The 23,763-nt window shown below is 42.8% G+C and overlaps 1 protein-coding gene across 1 annotated transcript in view; it reads left to right on the forward strand.

The window, feature by feature from the left end:
* Positions 1–22,437: 22,437 nt before the first annotated feature.
* Positions 22,438–23,763, forward strand: part of SFMBT2 (Scm like with four mbt domains 2) — a 66,603-nt gene continuing 65,277 nt past the window's right edge. Inside the window, exon 1 of the mRNA XM_074828049.1 lies at positions 22,438–22,677. Coding sequence (XP_074684150.1) covers positions 22,662–22,677 — 16 coding nt within the window. The 5' untranslated portion in view covers positions 22,438–22,661. The remainder of the gene's footprint in view (positions 22,678–23,763) is intronic.

Genomic DNA, 23,763 nt, shown 5'->3' on the forward strand with positions numbered 1-23,763 from the left:
TATTTCCATTTATTGCTACCAGTGCATGGCACCTTCTTCCATAAGTGAATGATGTTGCCATTCCCATAACAGGAACACTGTAAAGCATCACCTTGTGTTTGAAGCACTGTAAGAGTCCATTTTGGGTGGTACAGGGAAGGCTGAACTATTTTAACTACAACTATCCTGTTACGATTAAAGAAGCAGCACCTTGTGTACAAGCAACAGTGGAGCTGAGGATCAGGCTTATTGCAATGAAAACTGAAAGCCTAATCCTTTCATAAACAGTCTGGAAGGGGGATGGAGGTGGGGGGAAAAAAAAAAGCAGTGATTTTCGTGGACTTTGACAAGTTATAAATATATCCTGAGTGAAACCAATAGTGTAGAGCTTTATGAAAGATTTAATGAATAAATATTTCATGCCCACATGGTGCTTCTTCAGTAACGTGTGCTGTCGGTAAAAAGCAATAAACAAAGAACCTCCTCCAGGGTTTGTTTGGGCTTTTAAATTAAACAAATTTAATCAACTTTTTCAGTCAAGCTTGATATTAGTTCATTTCTGTACACAGCACTGTACTCGTATCTGTTTGTTTTCTCCTGATACCTGTTCTGTTTGGAAGATGCTTGAATATCAACGAATGTTTCCTTTCATCCTGCCCCTATGGTGTGCATCTGGGTTTTCAAGGCAGAGAGCCCAGTCTGACTTTTTCCTTATCTACAGCTTGAGGAGTCAGCCATCCTCTACCATCACAGCTGTGTGTCATGGGACCCCAGCTGAGGCTTTCATTATCCAGCAGGGACGTCACCTGAGTATGTTGGTCATTTCTGAATGTAAGCAAGCAGGCATCTTTTGAGTTTTGGAAGCCTTCAGCACCCAGCTTGCTGCTGCTTGAAGGATCAGAACTAGCCAAAAGTGGAGTCTGTGGAGCCTGAAGTGTTCTGGAGTCTGGCCCCACGTGGGCAGTGAGGCTTGCACACTTCTGCACTGGTCTGCTTCACAAATTTATGAAGGGAGATCGAAATGCTCCTCCAGCTCAGGCTGTTGGCAGAGCTGGGGCTCGGGTGTGCTAGTGTCATTGCTTTACGGTTTGCTGTCACAACAAACGGCGAGGAAGAGATCAAGATATGTATTATCTCTGTACTCCGTGTCTTTGCAATACTTCAAAAAAAAGTCCTGAGAGACCTGATTTTCCCTTGGGAACAGCAGGGCTGTAGCCAATTGATTTTTTTGCAGCTGGACCATGCAAGTGAAAAGCAAATAAGACAGGGTAGGGAGGTAACAGCAAGGGTGATCAGAGGGGTCGAGCTGTCTTTGGGAAGGCGTCTGTGGGCAGGGCTGCTCAGTGAGCTGAGGATCTGCTCAAACTTGAACACTGATGCACCTTTGCATGGGGTGGTGGGGTTGGACACAGGTGCATGGAGTGGGGCATTTCTCAGCTTCTTTTGTGATGAAAAGTAACAAAAGTGCATTTCTTTTCCTCTTTTTCCTCCACAACCACTGATCTGGAACCAGTTGTTTTTGTAGTGGACAGCTTTGGGAAATGAAATTTATGCCTCTTGGCTGGATGCAGTACGTACATCTCCATGAGGTTTGTGCCTTGCTATGGGTAGTGGCAAAAAAAGAGGGGTTTGCATCAGAAACTGAGGAACGTTTACTTGTCCAGACCCATGTAGAGCTATATTTCATTTATTTTTTTAGTGTTATTAGGCAATGTATGAGATTGTGTCTGTATAGATCAAAACCCAAGCCCTTTGCCCAGCAAAAGGGTTCAACTTTGGCAAAGATTGATGGAGCAAATTTCCTTGCAGTAGTGCTAAGCTGCAGTAGTTGACTGATCCAGGCTGAAGTGTCGGCAGAACCAATTTCTGCTGCGGCTCCCAACCTCCTGCAAGGAAAACCAGTTTTGATGGAACTCAAGTTCCACTCAGGATGCTTGGAGGGCTTAAGATGAGCAGTTGAGACCACATGGCTTCACCTTCTGCTGCTCACCGTCCTGGTCACAGTCTGCAGGATAACACTGCACCGCTGCTGTGACTAAACCATTGGTTTTGGACCTGACATTTAGTAAAAGTTGTGCTGGAGGAACAAAGATACGGGAGGAAAAGAATAATTGCAGCATGAGGCAGAGACTGTGAGTGAGAAGCTGCATTTCCAAGGAAATACTGCAGGAAAAACCTGTGAGCAGATGTCAGGCTTTTCTGTGAGTAGAGATTTCCTTGTTCTTAAGCAGCAGTTGAAATGGTGGATTTTTCGGAAGGTACCTTTCAGACCATTTCAAGTAAAATCTCCCTTTGACGATTGTTGCAAAAAAACCCTTCCATCCATTGCACAAAACAGCAAAATACTCCTCCCAAGACATCTAAGTGCTAAGGGATGGAAAAATGTAAGTTATTTTACAATTAAAGTACCAGTGAGGCTCCTAATAAAAAATGTGGTTGAGGACACAGTAAGTTTTAGAATTACTGGCCCTGTTACTCTGTGCTGAGCCACCATTTGACATCATCCAGCTGTTTGGTGCAAACCATGTGAATACAGAACAAAATGCAGAACAGTTGAGAATCTGTTCACTGTTGAGCAGAAGACTTACAGCCCCATTTGTAGACTTGCTGAGTTGCCATTGAGGAGGCTACAATGTCATTATTCAAGCAACTATCCCTGAAGTGTATGCCTCACTCATGACCCTGGAAATCACAATACCTTGAATATTCATCAGTGAAAATCCCGAGTTGCTCTTCCACACTCACACCACCTTCTGGGACGTGCGCTCTGAAGCTGTGGAGCTAGAAAACCCAGAAACCATAGAAAAATGGGAGGATTGATCCTGAAAACATAACAGTGGATGCAAAACACTCTTTTTTGACATGGTCAACTTAACTAATGTCTGGCTGAACGTGTTTTTTATAAAATGTTCTTCAAAAATTATTATTTTGAGAGATTTTAAGTAGCCATTCTTGGTAATTGCTTATGATTTCCCTTCCCCAGTCTCCCGTAATTTCCCCCAGAGCAGTTTTGGAATGGAAATGCCATCTCAACTGTAAGACTAGGCCTGGGTAGTTAATGTGGTGATATAATATGTAAAACATGGACAGACTTAAATAATTGCTATTGGAGACATCTGTGGAGACTTAAAAAAACCCCACTGTTCATATCCTAAGTGAGGCACAGTTTTGGGTCTTTATATCAGAGAAGGAGGTAACTTTCTGTGCATTGCTGTAGGAGCTGGGAAGGGTAAATAGCATAAGGGACTTGATCCAGAGCATGACAGAGTTGATGTACATGTCTCTTCAGTGGACCTTTCTTTGATCAGGTTGAAGATTAAATTACATCTATTAGAGCTAAGCAGACGTGAGAGGATTTTCTGTGCTCTTTTAGGCCAAGGACAAGCCAATGTGTCTAGTGTCATGCCTTCAGCAGAGCATTCCTTCAGATGCACCTGGGGGCACCTCAGATTTTGCTCGTGAGGAACATGCATATAGCGAACTCGGGAAGATGCTAGTGGCAGATGCAAGTGCCAGCATGATCCCGAGCCAGCTGTGACTTACACTTGATTTTTCCCTCATTACGCACAATAATGTGGGCTCCCAGTCATTATGGAAGGGGCCTGCTTCCTGAAGCAGACCATATGCTCCTGGAGCCTGTGGAGGTAGCTGTTACGCAGTGCAGAGATTTAAGTGATGCTCTTACAAAGCATTTTCCTGATAGCAATTAAAAAATCAATTCCTCTAACCCAGATTCCAAATTCTGGGTCAGTTCTGGCCCTTTTACATGACACTGGAAAGCTTTTGCTCTGAATTCCCAAATGATTTGTTGCTGTGTCTATGTGTGTGCTCTCATTTCTATCTGATTTTGGTCACAAAAGGAAAAAAAAGCAACAAGCAAATAAATTTAAGGATGTGCTGAAACCATTCTTGATTGATGGTTTATTTTGGGTTGTGAGGCAGAGCATTTGTAGCGAAAAAAGCTTTTTCCCACACTGTCACTGTTGAGAATGGATAAAGAAATAACGGGAAAGTCAACATTTTCAGGTTGTGGTGTAAAAATGCAGCTACTTCCTAAAGTGCTGGTTCCAGTGAAAACTTCGCCAAACTCAGGAAACCATCTTTCTGTGTATTGTACAAGTTTTACTGAAGAGGCTTTGCCATGATGAGTATAGAGCCTAAAGAAGGGGAAATCCTGTAATTCTCCCATGCTAAGCAACCGTGGGAAGGTCACTGAGTCATCCCTGTCTATCTACACCCTGAGCATTTTGACTACGGAAGCTACCTCTTCCATAGGCTCTTGCTTTGCTTTGAGCTATTCTGCTGTTGTCTTTGAACTTGTCAGCCTGGACATCAGCAGGTGGCTCCATTTGGAAGGCCTCTTTCCTGTAGAAGATCTACAAACTTTATTTAGAAGCCAAGAAGCCAAAAAACCTTGGAGGAAACATTGTGTGATGAAGATGAGATTAAGAGCTCACAAAGCAGCTGAATGAATCATGGCTGCATGAAGATTTAGGAGCCTTCAACTTAGTGAAGGCATTTGGGTTCATCAGAGCATCATCATCTCCAGTCAACCTGTTCCAGAGTGATGGAGAAGCTAAAGTTTTAGAATTCAAAGGAGGTTTGGAGCACTGTGGAAAAGCTGCTGGCATTTCAAGTCTTGTAACACATTGTTATTTGCACTTCAGATGATGCCATGCATAATGTTCCACGCTGATCTCCGATTCAGATCTGAACTCTTCAAAGTTTGGGGGATATTTTTGATCCTGGGATTTATAGTTCAAGCCCTTTTCTATTTTCAAGTGAAGAAAACACATGTTTAGCAAGCGCAAAATGAACCTTGATGGAATATTTCTTTGATGGTGTTGCAATGATGATTATGAATTTACATCTTGTGCATAGGATGTTAAGCACCTCATGGGGCCTGGCTGTACCATTAATTTTGGGAAGGATGCATGATGAATGTTCATAAGGCCCTCCGGGTTCTGATTTGTGGTGCTTATGTCACACAGCCAAGAGGCTCCAAAGTGATTCAGTGGGATTTGATCATTAGAAGCTGGCAATACAATTCTGATTAATTACAGAATGCATGGCAAAGTGCAAAAGGAGGTTTGTTGTGTTTTTTTTTTTAAACATAACGTGTCTGCTTCGTGGGGTGTTAGAAGGTGAAGTCATGGTGAATGAGTCTTGTTGGCTATTTCCATGATAATTTGGGAATGTGCTGGCTCACTCTTGGGTCATGGGGATGGTTAGATTTCCAGTATTGTCCCATGCTCTGGGCGTGAGCAGTGAGATTTGGGGAGAACTGTGGGCAAATCCTTAAATTAGACCTAGTGTGTCCTGCTTTGCTGTTTGCACCTCGCAGCACTGTTCCTCACCAACTTGAGCACTGTGGCACCAGCCTCCTGCCTGAGTCCTGCCAGGGTTTTCCCACAAGGTACCCCTCTGCCTCTCATCTCTGAGATGCGTCTTTTGCCTTTGTGTTGGCGGTCCAGGCTGAAACTAGTAGTGGCTTACTTTTTCTTTCAGATCACTGCTCATGTCTTCAAAAGAAGACACGATTTGAGACTGCCAGCCTGTGGTCATCCAGCCAGGGACGTGTTTCACCTGCCTGTAGCTATAACATCTAATAATCTCTGATAATGTGAGACTAGACACTTAAATTTTAGATAAGTTGAGTAGCCTAAGGTGAATCTAGTCTTGTACTGTCCATCTAAAGGCAGAAAAACTCAAAGTCAAAAATGTGCTTTTGGATATTCTCTGGGTCTCACGCATATCTGGTGAATTTGTTAATAGAGAATTAGTAGTTTCTCTTCATAGTCTAGTGCTTTAACTGTTAACCAAAACTTGTGCCCTTCTATCTTTTATTAGTGTTTCCCACCAGAGCTAAGAGTTGTCTGAATTGTTCTTCTGTAGTGTATTAAACAACACAATGCATATAAGAAACTGCGAGCATTACCCCGACTAATTCTCATCTTTCTGTAGAAGATGGGAAATGAAAAAACCAAACCCAGAATAGGTTTCTTGGACATCAGGTCCCTCTATATGTCTTCTATGTTTTGGTACTTTTGTTCATAGTGGGTATTTGCTGTAGACTGTTGGCATTGCCAGGGAAGAAAGGTAATTGTGCAGTGAACTGGTTTATGTTTTATGTAAGAACATTTTGCTGCTGTAAATTTGTTGCATTTTACAGAGCTGTCTCCAAAGAATAGCCTTCAGAAAGTGACTGTGGGATTTAGAAGTGAGAAAAGGCACTTAGTATGTGAGATAATTGGATAGAGTTTGGGGGCATGAGGTCAGAGCCTTGGGCACAATATTTATACTGCAATGACATCCCCTTACAGAATGGCCCATAACTTTTAGATGTTGTTATGCCGCAGAATCCATTCGGGGCTGGCCTCTGAGGTCCCAAAGAGATAGGACATAAAAGTGCCTCTCGTGTCCGTTTGCGAAGGCGAGCCAAGGGGAGAGCATCTGGCATTTGGATCAGGATCAGGTGACCTCCAGCCCTCCTTTCCTCTACTAGCTCCACTTCGTAGCATCAGAGAGATTGGGTGCAATGCAGTATTATATGAAAGACCCTCATACAAATTCATAACAACTATTGGCGTGGTCCAGCGTGTGCCCAACGGTGGTCAGAGATTCAGGGTATGAACCAAGCTGATGGCTATATTGCAATAGTTCTGGCTATGGTTATAAATGCTAACTTGGATGGGGATTTATCCAGGAATCACTGTATTTTGCTTTGTAAACATACCTTTTTCCTTTTTCTACATTTCTCTTCTGGAACTAGTACACAGGGAGCATATGAAGTGCTATAGGTAGGCTTCACTAGGGTGATGATGGGCAAGCAGCACGAATACATTCTCCTCGATGACTTTCGAAACTTTTAAATCAGGATTTTACAAAGCATCTGTCCATCTCTGTCTACCTGCAACAGTAAATCTCTCTGCCTGCAAAGGTGACTAAATGCCTTCTTGGTTTTCAAGGGGCTGCAGCTTGGAAGAAAACAGCTGAGCAACTGCCTGCTAAGTGCAGTTTTGTGCAGGGAATATGGTGTATTTACCTGTGTCTCATCTAGGCTCACACGTAACCCATCTCCTGCACTCATACTCTGAGGTCTGTGACCTGGGCTGCTTCCGAGCACTTTGGTTAAGGTGATGATTTTGCCTTGAAAACAGAGCTCTTACAATTTATTTATTTTTTTTTAATCTCTATGGGATAAAAATGGATTCAGAAATTACAATCAAAATACCAGGTGTCCCCCCCCCTCTGAATAATCCCAAACCGCTGATTTGACAAGGTGTTTATTAAGACTCCTGGGTCTGAAGATTGGAAGCCTGAGCTCTCATTGCACATGATACATCTCTTCTGCGCGCTGAGCGTGGCGCTTAATGCAACTGGAGGAAAAAATAATCAAGGAATGTACGTGGAGGCTTGGGGTTAAGTGGCGAGAACCGTGGAGTTTGGATGCTCATTTTCACAGTGAGCCATCACCCTAATGGACATTGATACTAATGATGGAGGAACCCCTATGGTTATATGGTTTGTTCAGAGCTTTCTAACGCTGGGCATTGCCTGGCTTTCAGAAATACCTTCCAGGAACTCAACTCTGTGTGTGTGTACATGTCTGAGACCATTTAAGTCAGCCATTCCTGCTTAATTTCTAATACTGTTGTTGATAACAATGAAATTTAGTTACCTTGTACCTAGAACTGCATCAGGCAGAGAGCAATGTTATTGCTATGCATATAGAGCCTATAACCTCTGTTTGGATGAGAGTGAAGGTAAGGAATTTTGGAGAAACAGAAACCACTTACTCTGAGTGAAACACCTTTGTAGTTATGCTTCAGGTTTCCTGCTAATTTATCGCATAGGTAACCAAGAATAAAATCAGCCCTTTTTCACCGCATTGGTTGCTAGAGCAAAATCAGAATAATTGGGTTTCATTCATGCCTGCAGATACAAGAGAACAGATAACCGAGCCAATTAAAAATATTTGTGTCTGGAGGATCTTTTGTGTTCCTGAGTAAGTTGCCAGGCGGCCACTCTTCCCAAGTCATGGTGGTGTTTCTGTTGTTTGGTACTTAGTCTGGATGACAAGGTTTCAGAATTGTGTTCCAGGTGAAATTAATGCAAAAACACCTTAAAAAATAAATAGAGTTATGCATGGTAAATTCTGTAAAAAGTTGAATGCTTCATCCTTGAATACGACCCTGTTGAAGCTGGAGGGCTGCAGGTGACCTTTTGTCATGCTGAGGGACCAGGTGAGGGAAGTGGTTGCGTCCCTGCAAGGCCAAGGGTGGGAAGAGAGGAGTTCCCCTCGCCTCTTGCCATCTCCCACCTGCGTCTCACTCTCCCTCCTGCTCTGTTCCCATACTCCCAAAGGAGAGCAGTACTGTGTCTCGACGGTCCCTGGCTGTGTGGTGCTGCTTCTGCTTGCATGAAGCCTTCTTACAGCGAAGGGACATGACAAGTGCAAATAGAGCTGATAAATTTGTTGCTGTTCTTTATCTACATAATCTGATTGCAGTTGATAGATAATGCCACCAAGATAGAGCAGAGCTGCTTCCCATTATCAACACACCTCTCCTTCTTATCCTTTTTTTTTTTTTTTAATTTATTTTAAATAATCCAGTTGAAGTAAAGTATTGACTTTAACTGAAGGGAAGTAATTAATCACAGTACTTATGAGTAGATCATTTACTGCAGCTTGCATGCAGGATGGGTACCTGAGGCCGTTGTACTCAGTCAATCAAGGCAGGTTGATACGGGTTAATGGCACATGGGTCACCATACTGTTGGGATTTATTAGGCAAATTTCTGATCTTGAGCAGTTTAACTTGTAAGCAGAAAGCCATAGCAGTGTGCCTCTTTCTATAATGTTGTGTTTGAGGTGAAGACAGCTGAACCTACTGCATCCAAGTGCCTCAGCTGTTGCTGGTAGTGACCCTCCTGGCAGTTATTTCTTGCTGGGCAGAGTGTTTTGCTAGGCTTCTTGAGCTGCAGAGAGTTAATGGAGAAGATTGCTGCAAGATCTTGCATCACTCAAAAAAATAACTTCAGTGTAACAGCATCCACTCGCTCTGTCTGCACACACTGACGCCTTTCTCCCACAGCATCCCCCATCCACATCCTTTCCTTCTTCCACCTGTAGTTCCCACAGCTGGGTGGGAGACAGCACAGGCCAGAGCAAGCTTCAAGAAATGAAAAGCAACTCCCAAGCCACCTGCTGCTTTTTTACTGTTAAAAAGATAACAGTTAATTAAGGACTGGAGAAACCTGAGGGGAATAGTGTGCATGTCTGTGAAAGACTCAAAGGATGTTAGGAAGTAAAAGTCTCCTGTGGACAGTGAGACAATTTTTTGCACATGAACTTGCTTGTTTTGACTGAGACAATATAAGTGGATCATTTCTGGAAACGTCGAATGGCAGCAGGAAGGATAACGGTCTCATTATACTGAAATTCAGTGTAATTGCAAGAAAAAACTATAAGGGAATTCTTCAGGTGAGAACCTAAAATATGTGTTCATGCCTTTCTTTGTTTTTACATCTCTTTTTGCTTTTTCTAATCAAGGGCTGCTCTTGCACGCAGAATTGGGTATGCAAGGATTAAAGTCTGTGCACCGTCCCTTTCTTGTGTCAAGACCATAAGAAGTGCAGCAGGGATAGTCCTCTCTTGGAAATGGCATCAGGGTGTTTTGGGTAGCCTGAAAAACCAGAGCACACTAACTATTCTGAAGACAATTTAAAATCATTCAGCATAATTTTATTGTATGAAGTAGCTCACATGGGCTAAAAGAATAACATTAATTTGAAGTTTACACATTTTCAGTTTTATTAAAAATTTTAGATATTTAACAGTAATAAGAGCTAGTAGACTCATCGATAGCTCAAAGCAGCATCTTCTAACAGTGTACAAGAGCTACTGATTCTCTTACAGATAGCACACTTCCTTCTAACATCTCTTTATTAGCCTGTTGTAAATTCACATGAATGGGACCACATTGTACTGCTGACTCCAGGAGTGTATTCTGAGTGCACGTATTCTTTGATGGACAGTTGCTTATAACTTCAGGTTTCCCTGTATATAGTATTTTCTTTGAAGGCTTTCCGTATTTAAGATAGGTGTATAGAAGGTGATGCCTGAGCTCTGAAGTTGATATCTCTTGATATTTATGGCTGCGTCGTTAGGAAAGCAGATCAACAACTTTTGATGCACATTTTTTTTTCTTTTTGAACTGCATTTTCATTATTTTGTGATCTGATTCAAACTGCAGAGCTCTACTGGTGTGAGAACAGAAGGTTGTTTGAAGTTTTAAGAAAGAAACTGATTTGAAGATGTCTCCAGCCCCATTTAGCTTTTTCCAGGGAGCCCACGAAAGAATCCAAAGTGAACAGTCATTTTTATAGAAAATGCCATTAAATCACTAAGTAGCTTTTTTTTTTTTTTTTAAATTTATTTTGGAAATGCCTGAGGGGAGATCTGGCTATGTAGGGTATGCAGCAGAGGATGTTCCCTGCCCTGAAGAATGTGGGAAGGGTTCAAAAGCAGCATAGACACAGCCTGAGCCCTTTGCTTGGGGGCACAGGGGGATCCTAGAGCAGGGACAGCACTCACACCCCCATCCTATTTTCACATCTAGTCTGGTTCAGAAGGACGTATATAGTTCAGCAAGCTGAATGAAAATGTTTGGATTCAACTGTTTTCTGTCAAAATGCTGTTTTATCAAAATGGAAATATTTTGTGAGAACATGTCAGTTTTGACAAATTGTTTTGATGGGTGAAGTCTAAACAAATTGTTTTAGCATTCTATGTTCTTTTGATATAAAGACATCTCATTTTGACTCCATGATTTAGACCTTTATAACATAGTTATAACATTTATATGTTAAGGCTTTTATAACATATAAATGTTGCATCAAATGTGTGACAACTTTAAGATATTGATAAGGCTTATATTTTTGCAATATGCCTTTTCAAAAAGTGAATATCTTAGTTTATATCTAGATATTATATATATTTTTTGAACATCGTGAATTACTTCTTCAGAAAATGTGTTTCTTTTATGAGATCCTAATATTTTAGTTTATTTCATAATGAAGCAACCAGAATTGCCTAGGTCCTGTCCAGCTATAATTCCTCTTGTTAACTTTTATTCGTTCCAGTCCTAGGAAGGAGTTAAATTTTTAATAAGAAGAATAGTTGCCACAGTGAGAGTGTTGTCACTTAGCAGATTTATCCCAAAGATTTTAAACCATTTTATAAAGCTGTTTAAGATGCTGTTCTTCACATATGAGAAAATTAAAACTCTGTTGTTTAGAGGTTGATGGAGTCCAGTGGGGGTTCTCTGGTAGAGGTGTCGACAGGTTGCTGGTGATTCTGGGTTATTAAAAAAAAAACCCCAACATGAAAAGCATTTTTTTCCTTGTTTTTCTTTTTTTTCTTTTTTTTTTTTTTTTTTAAAGTATGGACAAAAATGAGCATAATTTGATATTATTACTTGTCTTTGGCCCTGTTACAGGCTCAGGTCCTCTCAGATAGGCTAGTATTAGGTTGTCCTCATGCTTGCAAGCTTGATGTGTTCAAACAGTAGGTAGATAGATGGGCATAGATATTCAATCATGCATTATGTATTATTTTGTATTATCATGCATTATTTTGAAGGAATGGCACACTACTTGCTCAATGGTCCCTGGTGGCTGGAAGCATGGTCGTCTTATGCCTTTCCTTGTGGCTGGGAAGGGCAAGAGTATCCACGGGGTATGTAAAGTTGTTTCTGAGGAGTAGCTAATTTAGGTGCTGTAAGCCAGTATTTTTGTGCTACTATTAATTTATTTCACTGAATGCGGCAGTTCAGATTCCCGAGTCTTGCTCTTGTCAATCAAGTGAGTGGTTTGGGGAAAAAAAACAGTCATGAAAAAGGAAAAAATAATAGTGCATGTTCTTTTTCATTGTCTTCTCAGTCTTTCAGATTTCAAGGCTTTTCCTGTGCTTTGCAGTGTACTGTTCTTGCAACAAAAAAAAAAAAAAAAAAGGAGGATTTTCATATAAACTCATGACCTGGAGAGAAGTTGCTGTAAGAAAACCAGCAACTACTAGGAGACTAGATAAAATCCCAAGAGTTGGTAATGTGATAATAGTATCTCACATTCATTGAATGGAGCGCCTATGACTCAGTGCTTTCATGGGACTGTAAATGTTCTTTTAATCTCTTATTTCTCTGGAGAGGCAGATAAATCTGAACCCATTATATGCTGTGGCTGAGGCAGGGCACAGAGATTTACAGAATCGCAGGGGCAGGCAGTGGTGCACTGGGAATGAAGCCACTGTCCTGGCTCTCCAGCATGTGCTTAGCGGGATTATAGGGCATGCAGTGATGCAGAGTTGCAGCGCTCTGGCCTTTTTTGACTGCTATTTGCTTGGCTTTTCATGGTCAGCACGCACAGGGCGAGGGGAAAGAGCTGGTTTTGAGCAGCTGATGTTGAAAACCTGGTGCAAGGTGAGCGGTGGTAATGGTACTTTACATATCAACCAGGGTTTGCAGCAGCCCCTGGTCCTCAGCTGCTGCTGTGGTGCCCAGCTTTGGACCAGTCAGGTCCAGCCACAGCCCTGAATTGTTTGCTTCAAAAAATGAGACTAATGCGTAAAAGTGAGAAAATGGCAGGGAGTCAAAAGGGGAGAGAAGAATTAGGAGTCAGAGAGGTTGGGGGCAGGGTGAATCGAGTAGAGAAAGAAGTGGGAAGAGTTATTATTTGAGGGATATTGGGTGCAGTCTATTTTGTGACGGAGCTCAACCCTGTGGAAGGAGAGTTCAGTTTTATAACCTGTACCATCACTTCTGCAGAAATAAATAGAGTATTAATGTGGAAGGGTCCTTTTTCTTCCTAATTTAAGAATCTGCTGTAATATCTGCTAACTAGAAGCTGCTCTCTGAGATATTTTTCATTGAAGGAGGCAGGATTTTTGCATTTTCCTGCAGGAGACACAAAGGTAGTGTGCTGCAAGGACTGCAGCGGAGCAGGGATACTTGGTTTTCACTTTTGCAGGTGTGGATAATTTCACCAAGGTCTGTTAGGAGGAGGCAAAGCCTGGGCTCAGCCTCAACCAGCCCAGCCTGGTGCTGAGTCTGGGAATTGGTACATCACTATAACTGCTCCTCAGGAACTGGGGAGAGAAAAGTGGGGTCTTTCTCAGGTCTTTCTGTAGTGATCTTGATCCAGATGGATTTTCCCCTCTGTGCAGTTAGTCCTGCATGAGTGCAATCTGGAGCAGAGCTATTGGCTCTGCTATGGATACACCTTGGCCCAGCAACATGCAGATCTGGCCTTTGTTTTGGCCTGCTTTGCTCTAAGGCAGGTGGTTCTGTGGCATTTTTATGGCAAGAAGATGCTTTAAAGCCTTTGGCCTTGGAGCTGCAGAGGTGTGAAAACAACCACCCACACCGTCTCCAAGATGAACTGAACCCAATCCAAAGGAAACAGGCACATCTGCGTACACAAGCTGCAGCTCCAAACAGCGTTGTGGTGTTGCCTGCTAAACCTGGAAAGAAAAGCAGTTATGAGAGCATTGGCGTTTCGGGAACATTGCGTTGTGTGATGCATGCCGTGTCTTTGGGCTGTACTGTGTCTAATCTGGTGCGAGCTCTGACTGATGCTTTTTCCATGGTGAGAGTGTTGCTAATACCTGTCTCCTCTCTGGATTATCTAGTGTTTAATCATTCAGTTCAGATCACACTGTAGCCTTTGTATCAGTGGGATCAGTAAACTAAGTCTTTTTTTCTCTTGAATCATTTCCACTCACTATGACAAATTTGATGGCATTTGGCCCCCAGGGTCTCGGACAATTGCACAATCTCGTATCGGTCACTTCTCTGCACAGCAGACCCTGTGCAGGACCATGGGAGTGACACTAAGATGGGTCTGTTACTCATAGCAATAGTGGGACTCTTGGCGAAGCTGTGTCCTCATAGAACATCAAAGCCTCATGCTCTAGAGGACCAATCACTGTGATTATGTTACTGTTGTCCTGGTCAAGCAAGCCATCACTGGTAAGGATATAATTTCAAATGTAGCCTCAAGGTAACTAGAATATCTCAAATGCTTTCTTGTCATTGGGCCTATTTGGAGCCCCATTGTGGTGTGGGTGACGGTTCCTTTCCATGGTGCCATCTTCACAGATGAGCTGTGTGTCACGGATGAGTGATATAGATCACTTAAAGAAGCACCATCAAAGGTATTAGCAAAAGTAATTTTAATGTGGATTTGTGAAAGTGCGACTTAACAAAGTTCGATGGCAAGGTTCACTCTACTACTTACTACGTGGAAGAAACGTACAAAGGAAAATCAAGTTAGAATCAATTTAGAATGATTTACATAGAGACCAGAGATGCAAAAAGGTAAGGGAGACCCTCCTGTTGAGTCATAAGGTTCAGAGTAGACTCCCTTGTTTTCTAAACTCGTGCTGGAGCCTAGGTGTGGCTAGATCCAATCTTAGTCTCAGACTTGGTCAACACTTTACATCTAATGGAAGAGATACAAAGGGTAAGGAAAATCTCTTTTGCGTCATGAGATTCAGAATGGACCCCCTTGCTTTCTAAACTCCCTCTCAGAGAGGAGTCTAGGTGCGGCTGGATCTAGACTTAGTCCCAGACTTGGTCAGCGGTTTATGTCTAATGGGATAAGACATGCGGATTTCATTCAGCATGCAACCAGTCACAGAGGATCTATTGTGAATAAAGGGTCTCTCTGCCATGGATAAGGAAGGATCTCTTAGTTTCAGGTAAGGAATCTCAAGCCTTAAGAGGCGTCCCTGCTCAAGGGGAGAGTCGCCTGACATGCAGTCCAGTTGCTCTCCAGGGAAAACTCGAATTGGGCTCTTCCAGTGGTCTGTCATTGGTAAAAGGTCTCTTTGCCTTGAGGAGCAACCTTGAGAGGCGTCCCAGCTCAAGGGGAGGTCACGACTGTGCAGCCACACTGCCTAGAAGGGAGAGCTCAAAGCAGGCTCACTTAGGCTGTTGTATTTATGAGATAAAGTGATTGGCTCGTAGTCAAATTGCATACAATGGGAAAGGCATGCACGAGACTCCTTGTACCCACAACTTCCTTTGTTCCTTGATAAATGAGCCTTGGGAAAACCACCAGCTTTTCATGTGTTAGTCGCATGATTGGTGATCCAAGCTCATATGCATCGGTGCTCACTGGGTCACTGTGCTCCTTTGTGTGTTTTCTTGAGGAGTTCTTGTCCCAGCTCCAGCTCAGGCCTTTACCTCCTTTGGAGCCTGTATCAAACTGCTGCGAGTTTGGTGAAGGGGGTGTCAAGTGCATCTGTCACACTGTGCCTGGTGAGGGAAGGGTGGGTGTGCAAAGGGACTGGTAGCTTTCAGTACTTACCCTTGCTTGGAGAGGATTTTATGCATAGGTAAAAGTCTTCCTCCCAGCTTTGTCAGCTGCCAGGATTGCAAAGAACAAGGGATATTTTCTTCTTTGCCATCAAGGTAGAAGTACCAGGGAACTTTCTCACTATGAAGATTTCTTGCCACATTTTGAGACTGTGCAGCTCAGTAAGAGCTTGGGTGGCATGAATTAGGGTGAGATTAATCGTGCACTTGTACATCACTGCTTGTGCCCATCACATTTTGTGGTTGGAGGTGGCTCATCAAAGTATTTCCATTTGAAGGTTTGAAGGACACATTTTGTGGCTTTGTCTTTTGTAGAAGGACCTCCCTCCCTGGTAGAAATGGTTCTATTTGAAAGGATCGATGGAATTTCTTTCACTTTATTTCTTGTGTGTGTGTTTTCCCCTGCCTCCCACAGCACCACAGATTTTAGCTGGGATCCTGGAGGTGCATTCAGCTTGATAGGTTCTGTGTGGGGGAAGTTCACAGAGGTCTTCTGGGAAGATGGATGCATTGAAAAGTAGAGAAGATATGGATGTCTGAGCCTCATGGACCATTCCTGACTCACTGAACTTATTTAAGGAAGGAAAAATTGTTTTGAAAGTAGCAATACTAGTGGAGCTTAGACCCATGTGGAGCAGGATCCTTTGTCCTGTCCAATTTCCCATCCTGCCAGTTGGCCAGCCAGCTGTAGATGGGCTCTAAAAGTAGAGTTCTTCCAGCTCATGCTGCAGGAGAAGTTCAGTTGGGTCATTTCCTGTAGCTAACAAGTGAAAATGTGAATTACTGATTGAAAATCAATGCTTCATTCACAGGTGCTGGGTCTGATACACCAGAGAAGCACCAGCATTTCCTGAGATGGATTCTTAGGTTGGGCACCCATGCGTTACACTGCCAGCTATTCTCATTTACCCAGCAGATTTTCCTTTGTTTGAATATTCTTGTTTAACATTTTGCTTGGTCCTTGAAGGCTTTTGCAGGTATTGTGATGATTCAGATTCACTTCGTTACTGCTGAAAATTAATATTTGCATTGTAATGACTTCAACTGTAGTACTGAGAAGCCTGATTGTGCTCTACAGGCACAGACAAAGTGCAAATCCGTGTTCCTAAAAGTTCCAGTGCAATCTGTTCTCTCCCAGAGGTTTCCAGAGTCACTTTATCTACATTGCAAAAGAAGCACAAAACAAAGCAAACCACCAGATATTAGATTTGTTTGGGGAGATGGCTCTGAAACCACTCGGAAACTGGGAGTGTAGCGTGTTTTTTCAGCTGAGTCTGTTTAGTCTGAAAACAGAGGTCACCTTGGCGCTTTTGGGCTTTGCAAGCCTGTAACTCAGATTTGAATGTGGAGAGGGACACCATCTTATTTAGGTGTCAAAAAGCAGTGAGGTGCAAGTCTTTAAAAGAGGACAAGGGATTTTTTCTGAGAGGCTTTAGAAGGGGTACTGACTGACAGACAGCAAGATCTGTGAATCGGGCACCGTTAAGACATCTCAAATCAGGCATCTGGAAATGTAGGCCCCTGAAATCTGTTGTCAACTTTGAAAATCCTATTCCCCCCCCCTCCTCCTGCCAGCTTTGAAAGTTCGAACTGTGTTCTTTTTATCACATTTGTCATTCCTTAGTAATGAAGCTCTGGCATTCAAAATTTGGCTGACAACTTTGTGGGTATGAGCCAAAATGAAGTTCAACTTGCACCTTTCTCTGATGCACCCAGTGCTATTCGCAGTGAGACACAGAAGTCTGAACTAGAGGGACGCCAGTCTAATTCATTACAGCAATTACTATCTTCTCACTGATGCCAAAATTAAACTTGTTTTCTTTATGCTAATGTAGGTGGACAGGAACTGATGAGGTGTATGCAACAGGAATGTTGAGAGCGAAAGTGCCACGTATAAACCATTTCTTCTCAGGCTATTCCTTCATCTTAAATAATGTAAAGGTCATAAATCTCTTGGAAAGCATGCAAAATCCGTGCTACAAAGGACTTAGAATAGTTCCAGACAAGTTCAAGTATTATTTTATAGAGGTTCAAGTCCAGCACTTTAAGGTTTGCTAATTTTAAATACATTTAAATGCACTTTTAAAGTCGTTTAGATCTATAAACTGGATGTATAGTTCAAGTGACATTGGGAGAACTGGCTTTTGGGGAAGGACCACAACTCAGAAATGAGATCTGATGTAAATTCTGCTGGGCCTGGCTTGTCTTTGTCCATGGCCAACTGTATGGATTGCATAAGGTACATATAACTGAGTGTGGGACAGAGTCCAAGTGTGCCAAGCACCCATGCTGGATGGAAGCTCAACCATGAGCATGTTGTGCCAGCTTTTATGGCAATGTCATATAACCGTCCTTGGGCAAACCAATGTTCCCTCTTTCCATTCCTAATTCAATGTTTGGCAGCAGATGTCTTGAGGATGCACTTTGAGAAGGCTCACGTTTGATTTTTCTTGGCTGGAGGTAATGGTGGCAATATTTGTGCCCACAATGCTGACTGTATTTGCAGTCTGATGTCCTCCTGCTCTAACCACTGAGATTGCACCTTCTCAGAGGTCCAAAACCTCAGGTTCTGCATTGTTAGGGCAGTGTGGTAGCTGATACCAATCTTTGGGAAGGACTGAGAAGTCACAGTCACCGAGCATTTAAAACATTTAGAAATCCCACTCTGATGTATGTGAAAGTGCAGAGTGCTTCAGACTGGATTTCTCTTGGTTGCCTAATGTGCTATTTCCCTAATGTGTGGAGCAAAGGACTTCCTTTGAGCAAACCATGAGAGCTTCTATCATTTAATTATTCTGGACCTACGCTGGTTAATTACAGCCCTTCCTGGGCTCCCCTGTGGGATAGTGGTCTTTAAACCATGTATCCAGTTGTTTGTTCAGAGGAAATGTTTTAATTTTCAAATGTGGGTGACTTTTTTTTTTTTTTTCCTTCTATAGGTGTTGCTATGTTAGCAACATAACTATATCACTGTTGGTTCTCTCACACGTGAGATTTTTTGGGAGAGAAGAATGTCTCTGATGTAATTTAATTCCCATGTATAGGCAGGTGGAATTAAAGTCTGGTTTCTGGGTTTCTGATTGCAGATGCACAATGGATTTGAAGAGGCATCTGTATCTCTGAAGCTGAGATTTGCTGAATTGCCTTTTGGTGCCCAACTTTTACTGATGTCAACAAGAATTGAATCAGAACTTGAATACCAGAAGCAACATTTATATATTTCAGTTCAAATCCTATGAAACTGTGTGATACAGATCCTGAAGTAACACAGGCTTACAATGTTTAGCTCAGAAATTATTCAGATTTTTTTGGAAATGAAATAGAAGTTTCTGATAAATTCTTTAAGTCTTCTTGCAAGTGTATTGTATCAGCAGCTGACATACGATGTTCTCAGGGTTGATTTTTCTGCTTTGTGGGGGGAAGGCACCTGGAGTTTCTGTTGTCCTGTCAAGGAACTGAAAGTTTGCACAGCTTTTTTTTTCTCAGAGGTCATCAGTAAACATACAAAGAGACTTTATAAATCATATCTGAATCTGTGTGATAAGCAGGATACGAGTGGTTACACAAGCAGTGGCCAGTTTTGAATGGGAGAGATGGAGATGATAAGCCACGCTACTGTAAATCACTGTCAGTGACTACAGTGGAGCAACACCTTCCCTTATTTTGGGATGTAGGTGTGTGCACGGGTTGCCCATGGAACTGGCCAACAAACCAGTTTTTCTCCTGGTTTGGATTGCGTTGTATCTGAAACTTCAGAGTTGGTAAACCCCCAAGGAGATGTTTCTAAAACACATGTGGCAAGTCCATTGCAGTCTGCTGTGCTAAGCGTTTCTTTCCTTTCCTCCCCAGCAATCAAAGAGAAATACATGGACTGGACGGAGTTTCTCATACACGATTTGACCGGTGCCCGGACTGCACCTGCGAATTTACTGGAAGGCGTATGTATTAGATTGCAGTTTCTATCCGATACGGCGTCGCGGTGTGCATGCTGCAGCAGTGTTTGCGCTCCTGACATGTAGGGCTGTGTGCTTGCGGCGTCTGTGTGCCAGCATCAGGGGCTGATCCAGCGCTGGCCAAAAGTCGGTGGCAACGTTGCCTTGACTCTGCTGGCTCTGCTTCTGACCCAGTGCTGGGTAGTTTGTTTTGCCTTTAAGCTGGAGGGTGGTGCTTAGGAAGTCAGGTACCCAAAAAAGGCTGGATGGTGAAGGAGAGCATGGAGGGAGTCTGTAGGGAGAAGGACACAGCCCTTCAGTGCCCCGTTAGACCCACGAAACTGGTGAGCTGAGCTTTCGAGTCAGGACACAGGTTGGAGAGGGGGTTTAGTAGGTTGATGGGAAGCACTATCAGGTTTATGTGTATATGAAAATAGCTCCCCCAAGGACATTCCCTCCACCTAAACACAGCAGTCAGATTTAGCAGGGAAGCTGGGTGAGGTGGCCTCAGTTGTGGGTAGTCAGGAGAGAAGAAGGGTCTGTTTTTTCAGATGCACCCATATGGCCAAGAGCCCAGTCTGTGCAGTGTATTCACAGGGCGACTTGCGCCTGGGGCAGCCTCAGCTTGCCTTGAGATCTTGGACAAAAATCCCACAGATTCACCTTGAAACTGTGGGAGCAGGGCACCTTCTTCATCGGGACCTGCCCTGCTCTCTTGTGAATGCTGTGCGGGGCATTTGGAGAGGAGACAGCCCATCCTGCAGGAGATAATTCTCTCTGCCCCTCTGTTTAGGATGAGAGTGAAGGTGCGCAGGCAGTTTACCTTTGTGTAAGGTCTCATGTTGGGTTTTTGGAAGCAAGTGTGCATCCAGGCATCCTTTTTGATCATTTTGTCGCTGGTCACTCCCACCAGCCACAGCTGCATCCTTCTTCCATGTGTCTGAGCAGTACGAGCTGCCTGGCAGGGAGAATTAATAGCATACCATCAGGGATTTTTTTTTACCCCCCCAATCTGTTAGCCGAACAGCTCTTGCATGCCCAAAATAATGCCTGTCCTCAGGTCTGCTGCATCCCCGTTCCTGGACCGCTCCCAGGTGGCATATGCAGAAAGCTGGTGGTGTCTAACACCCATCTCTGGTGTATGCCAGTGCCATCACAAACCTCTCCATTCCCTTTCCGCAGGCAGAGAAAAGAGGCAGCCCCAGGCAGAAATGCAGAGAGAGAAACGGTGCATTGGCTTGAAACAGTTTCTGACCCTTTTCTGGTGTTTTAAGCAATATATGTGCTGTCTGTGTCGTGTAATGTATGTAACCCCCTGTCGACAGATTTGCTGTTCGTGAGTGCTGCAGATTGTTGTTACACTGTTAAATCAATATGTAGTGATACTTTTTTTTTTTTACATGCTAGCTATGCATATAAAGGGTTCTTGTGTTATGGTAAATGTTAATATTTCATGCAAGCCAATTATTAATCTCAGCCATTCAGTTCTCAGGGGTAAGTGACAGCCCATTGGCTTAAAATTTAGCACACAAATCAGAGAAGCAATATTCACTTTTATACAGCCAGGGATTTATTATAATAAGTTAAATCATTACACCATCATTTCATATTAAAGAATGCTTTGTTGCAATGAAGCAGTTGTATGAGAGGAAAAAACCCATTGAAGTAGATTTCTATTATATTATTAAATTTTGACACTGCATTTTGCCATGAAATAATATTTGAGGAGATTATACAGGTGTCTGTAACTTGCACTATGGAGGAATGGCTTATAATGGCAAATGTATTGTTCTGAGAAATATCAATTAATCATAGAGCTGGTTAAAACTGTACATGTGATGAGGTTTTAGTTAATTTTAATTACATTTTTTACCAGATTCTCATTCTGTTGTCTGCATTTTTGGATTAAGGGAGGTGTAGTAAAAATCAGTTGCATTTCAGAATTTTTATTACTTTCAAAATTCAAAAGGAAATGGAACTTTTTTGGAAAATAAGGCTTTCTCCTCTATTTTTCTAGCCACCCCTAGAAAGAACCATACTGGACTGACTCTGATTTACAGAATTAATATTTTTAAAAATACTGTGAAAGGTTTATATTGTTTAATTAAGTAGAAGTGGGGCAAACAAAAAAGTCATTGTTTTTAATATATTTTGCATATATTTGCATCTCCTTTGGGGATCAGTGCTCCCAACTCTTGTGGTTTTTTTTTAATGCTGCTCTTAAAACCCTGGAACTGAGAAATTGCTTAAGAACTGGAACTTGCATTTAATAAAAAAGAAGAAATCTAACTGTTATGTTAGTGGAGAAAAGCTTGACAACAGAGATGCTCACAATCACAAAACAAAAACACTGAGCCCCAAAGGTATCGTTCTGCAAAGCATCTCATGGTTTTTTAATGCCTGCGGTTGGCAGCTTTGCAGGTGTAAAGTTAAGCACATGTGTAAATGGTTGCAAAACTGGAATCACAGAAAATACTATGTGTGAGCAAATAACCTCAGTCACTGGGATTTCTTGGACATGGTGACTTAACCCAGCAAATCCTGTGTGCCTTGGGCTTTGATCCCAAGACCACTTAAGCTGGTGGGAACCTGCTGTTGGCTTTGGGCTCTGGAGTAACCACCACAGACTCTTGCATCCGTAGCTGTGGGGAATAATTTGCTCTACACGCCAGCAGGAATGAGATAAACCCTTCATTGGGAAAGACCAGCGCACAAAGGGCAATTTCAGAGGCATGCCCAAAGTAGTTGCCTTTTAGGTAAATGCCAGTGTCCAGTCCTGTGATTGGTTCTTATCAGCTGCAGTCAATGAGAATTTGGTTTGAAATCCTCCAATATAACTGGGATTTGAGTTGTTCAGGAGCATCCTAAGTGGATGTGCCTTATGAGCTGTTCCACCTTTTATTATTCTTTTTTGTTGTTGTTGATGATGTCGGTTGAGAAATTAGCACAACTGTTGTTTTCTGTTTTACTTCTGAATTTGCACTTGGAAGACATTGAGTAAAATAGAAGAAGAACAGACTGTTTGCTGATCGCTTGGATGATGGTGTGAAAAACAAAAATAATCTTCTGCTGTCATCTGTTTCCTTGAGAAGTCTTCAAATAAAGTTTAAAATAAGGAGTTTTGCTTCTATTCAAACAGCCTCTGCGAGGAAAAAACCCTGTAGACCTCATTACAGTTGATTCCTTAATAGAGCTGCAGGATTCCCAGAATCCCTTTCAGTACTGGATAGTTAGTGTGGTTGAAAATGTTGGAGGAAGATTACGCCTTCGCTATGTGGGATTGGAGGAGACTGAATCCTATGACCAGTGGTTGTTTTACTTGGATTGCAGACTTCGACCAGTCGGTTGGTGTCAAGAGAATAAATACAGAATGGACCCACCTGCAGGTAAAGATCCTCCTAAAAATACTCTCTCCCTTTGGGGCATTTACTGATGTTTTGAGATACTTACGCAACCCATCTCCAGCATTCACATTGCTTTGACAGTAGTTTCCAGCTATAACACAGATGGCATGTGAGAGCCATCTAATTTGGGTTCCAAGTGGGTCAGGTAAACTGTATTAAATTTATTTAATTCAGTTCGGCTTAGCTCAGTCCTGGAAGGAAGCGGTGTCCAATAAAAGCAGTTCTGTGTGGTTTTCCACCGAAGAGCAGAGCTGATGGTATAGTCCAAGGATGTGCCTGCTTGTCCAGCCCTTTTCATTGGCGTTTTAGTGACCAGGTCTTCCTGAACATACTGTAGGCATCCTGGTGGAGGCCTGACTAGGAACCAGTCTTCTGCTGTCCAAATCAAGTCCTAGGTGACATGTCTCTGCATGTACTAGGCTCCATCTGCTTTCCCCTCAACCAAAGACCTCTTGCCCGTTTGTTTTTCTGTGGCCACACACATTTCTCTTGGGTAGCTGTAGACATCCATGAAATTTCCTGGGGATGGAGAAAGTGTTTTGGGACCCTCATGACCCCTCTGACAGAGGTCTTTCATGTTCTGCTGTAACATTGCTGTACATCTGCCAAGTGAGACCTCCCTTGTGTGTAACCTGTCAGAAAGTGCAGTGAGGGTTCTGGGTTTGTCTGTCTGTGCATGTCAGCCTCCCCATCGGGGGGTTATGGGGTGCCTGTTGCTAGAAGCTAAGCTAATATTCCTTTGAGTAAGGGTAGATGGGGTCTTTCAGACTTAAAAGACCACAGATTTTGTCCTGCATTTTCTCCAAGGGAGTGAAGTCTTTGCAAATATGCCAGACCAGATTCAACATAGGGGAACTGCAACTTGGAGAAGCAGCTCTCTGGAGTTTAATGTTCAAACCAGCTTGGGTGGAGAGAGGGACTGAATTTAAGCCAGTCTGGGGTCAGAAATAGAAAGTCACAACTCCAGGAGGAGGAGAAGTTCAAGGGACAGGAGCCAGGTAGAAGAGTCAGACACAAGCAGGCTGGGCCAGGAGGCTAGACAAGAGTAGAGTTTCAAGGTCAGCTGGA

The sequence above is a fragment of the Strix aluco genome, chromosome 5 (genome assembly GCF_031877795.1).
Source record: "Strix aluco isolate bStrAlu1 chromosome 5, bStrAlu1.hap1, whole genome shotgun sequence".
NCBI classification, from domain to species: domain Eukaryota; kingdom Metazoa; phylum Chordata; class Aves; order Strigiformes; family Strigidae; genus Strix; species Strix aluco.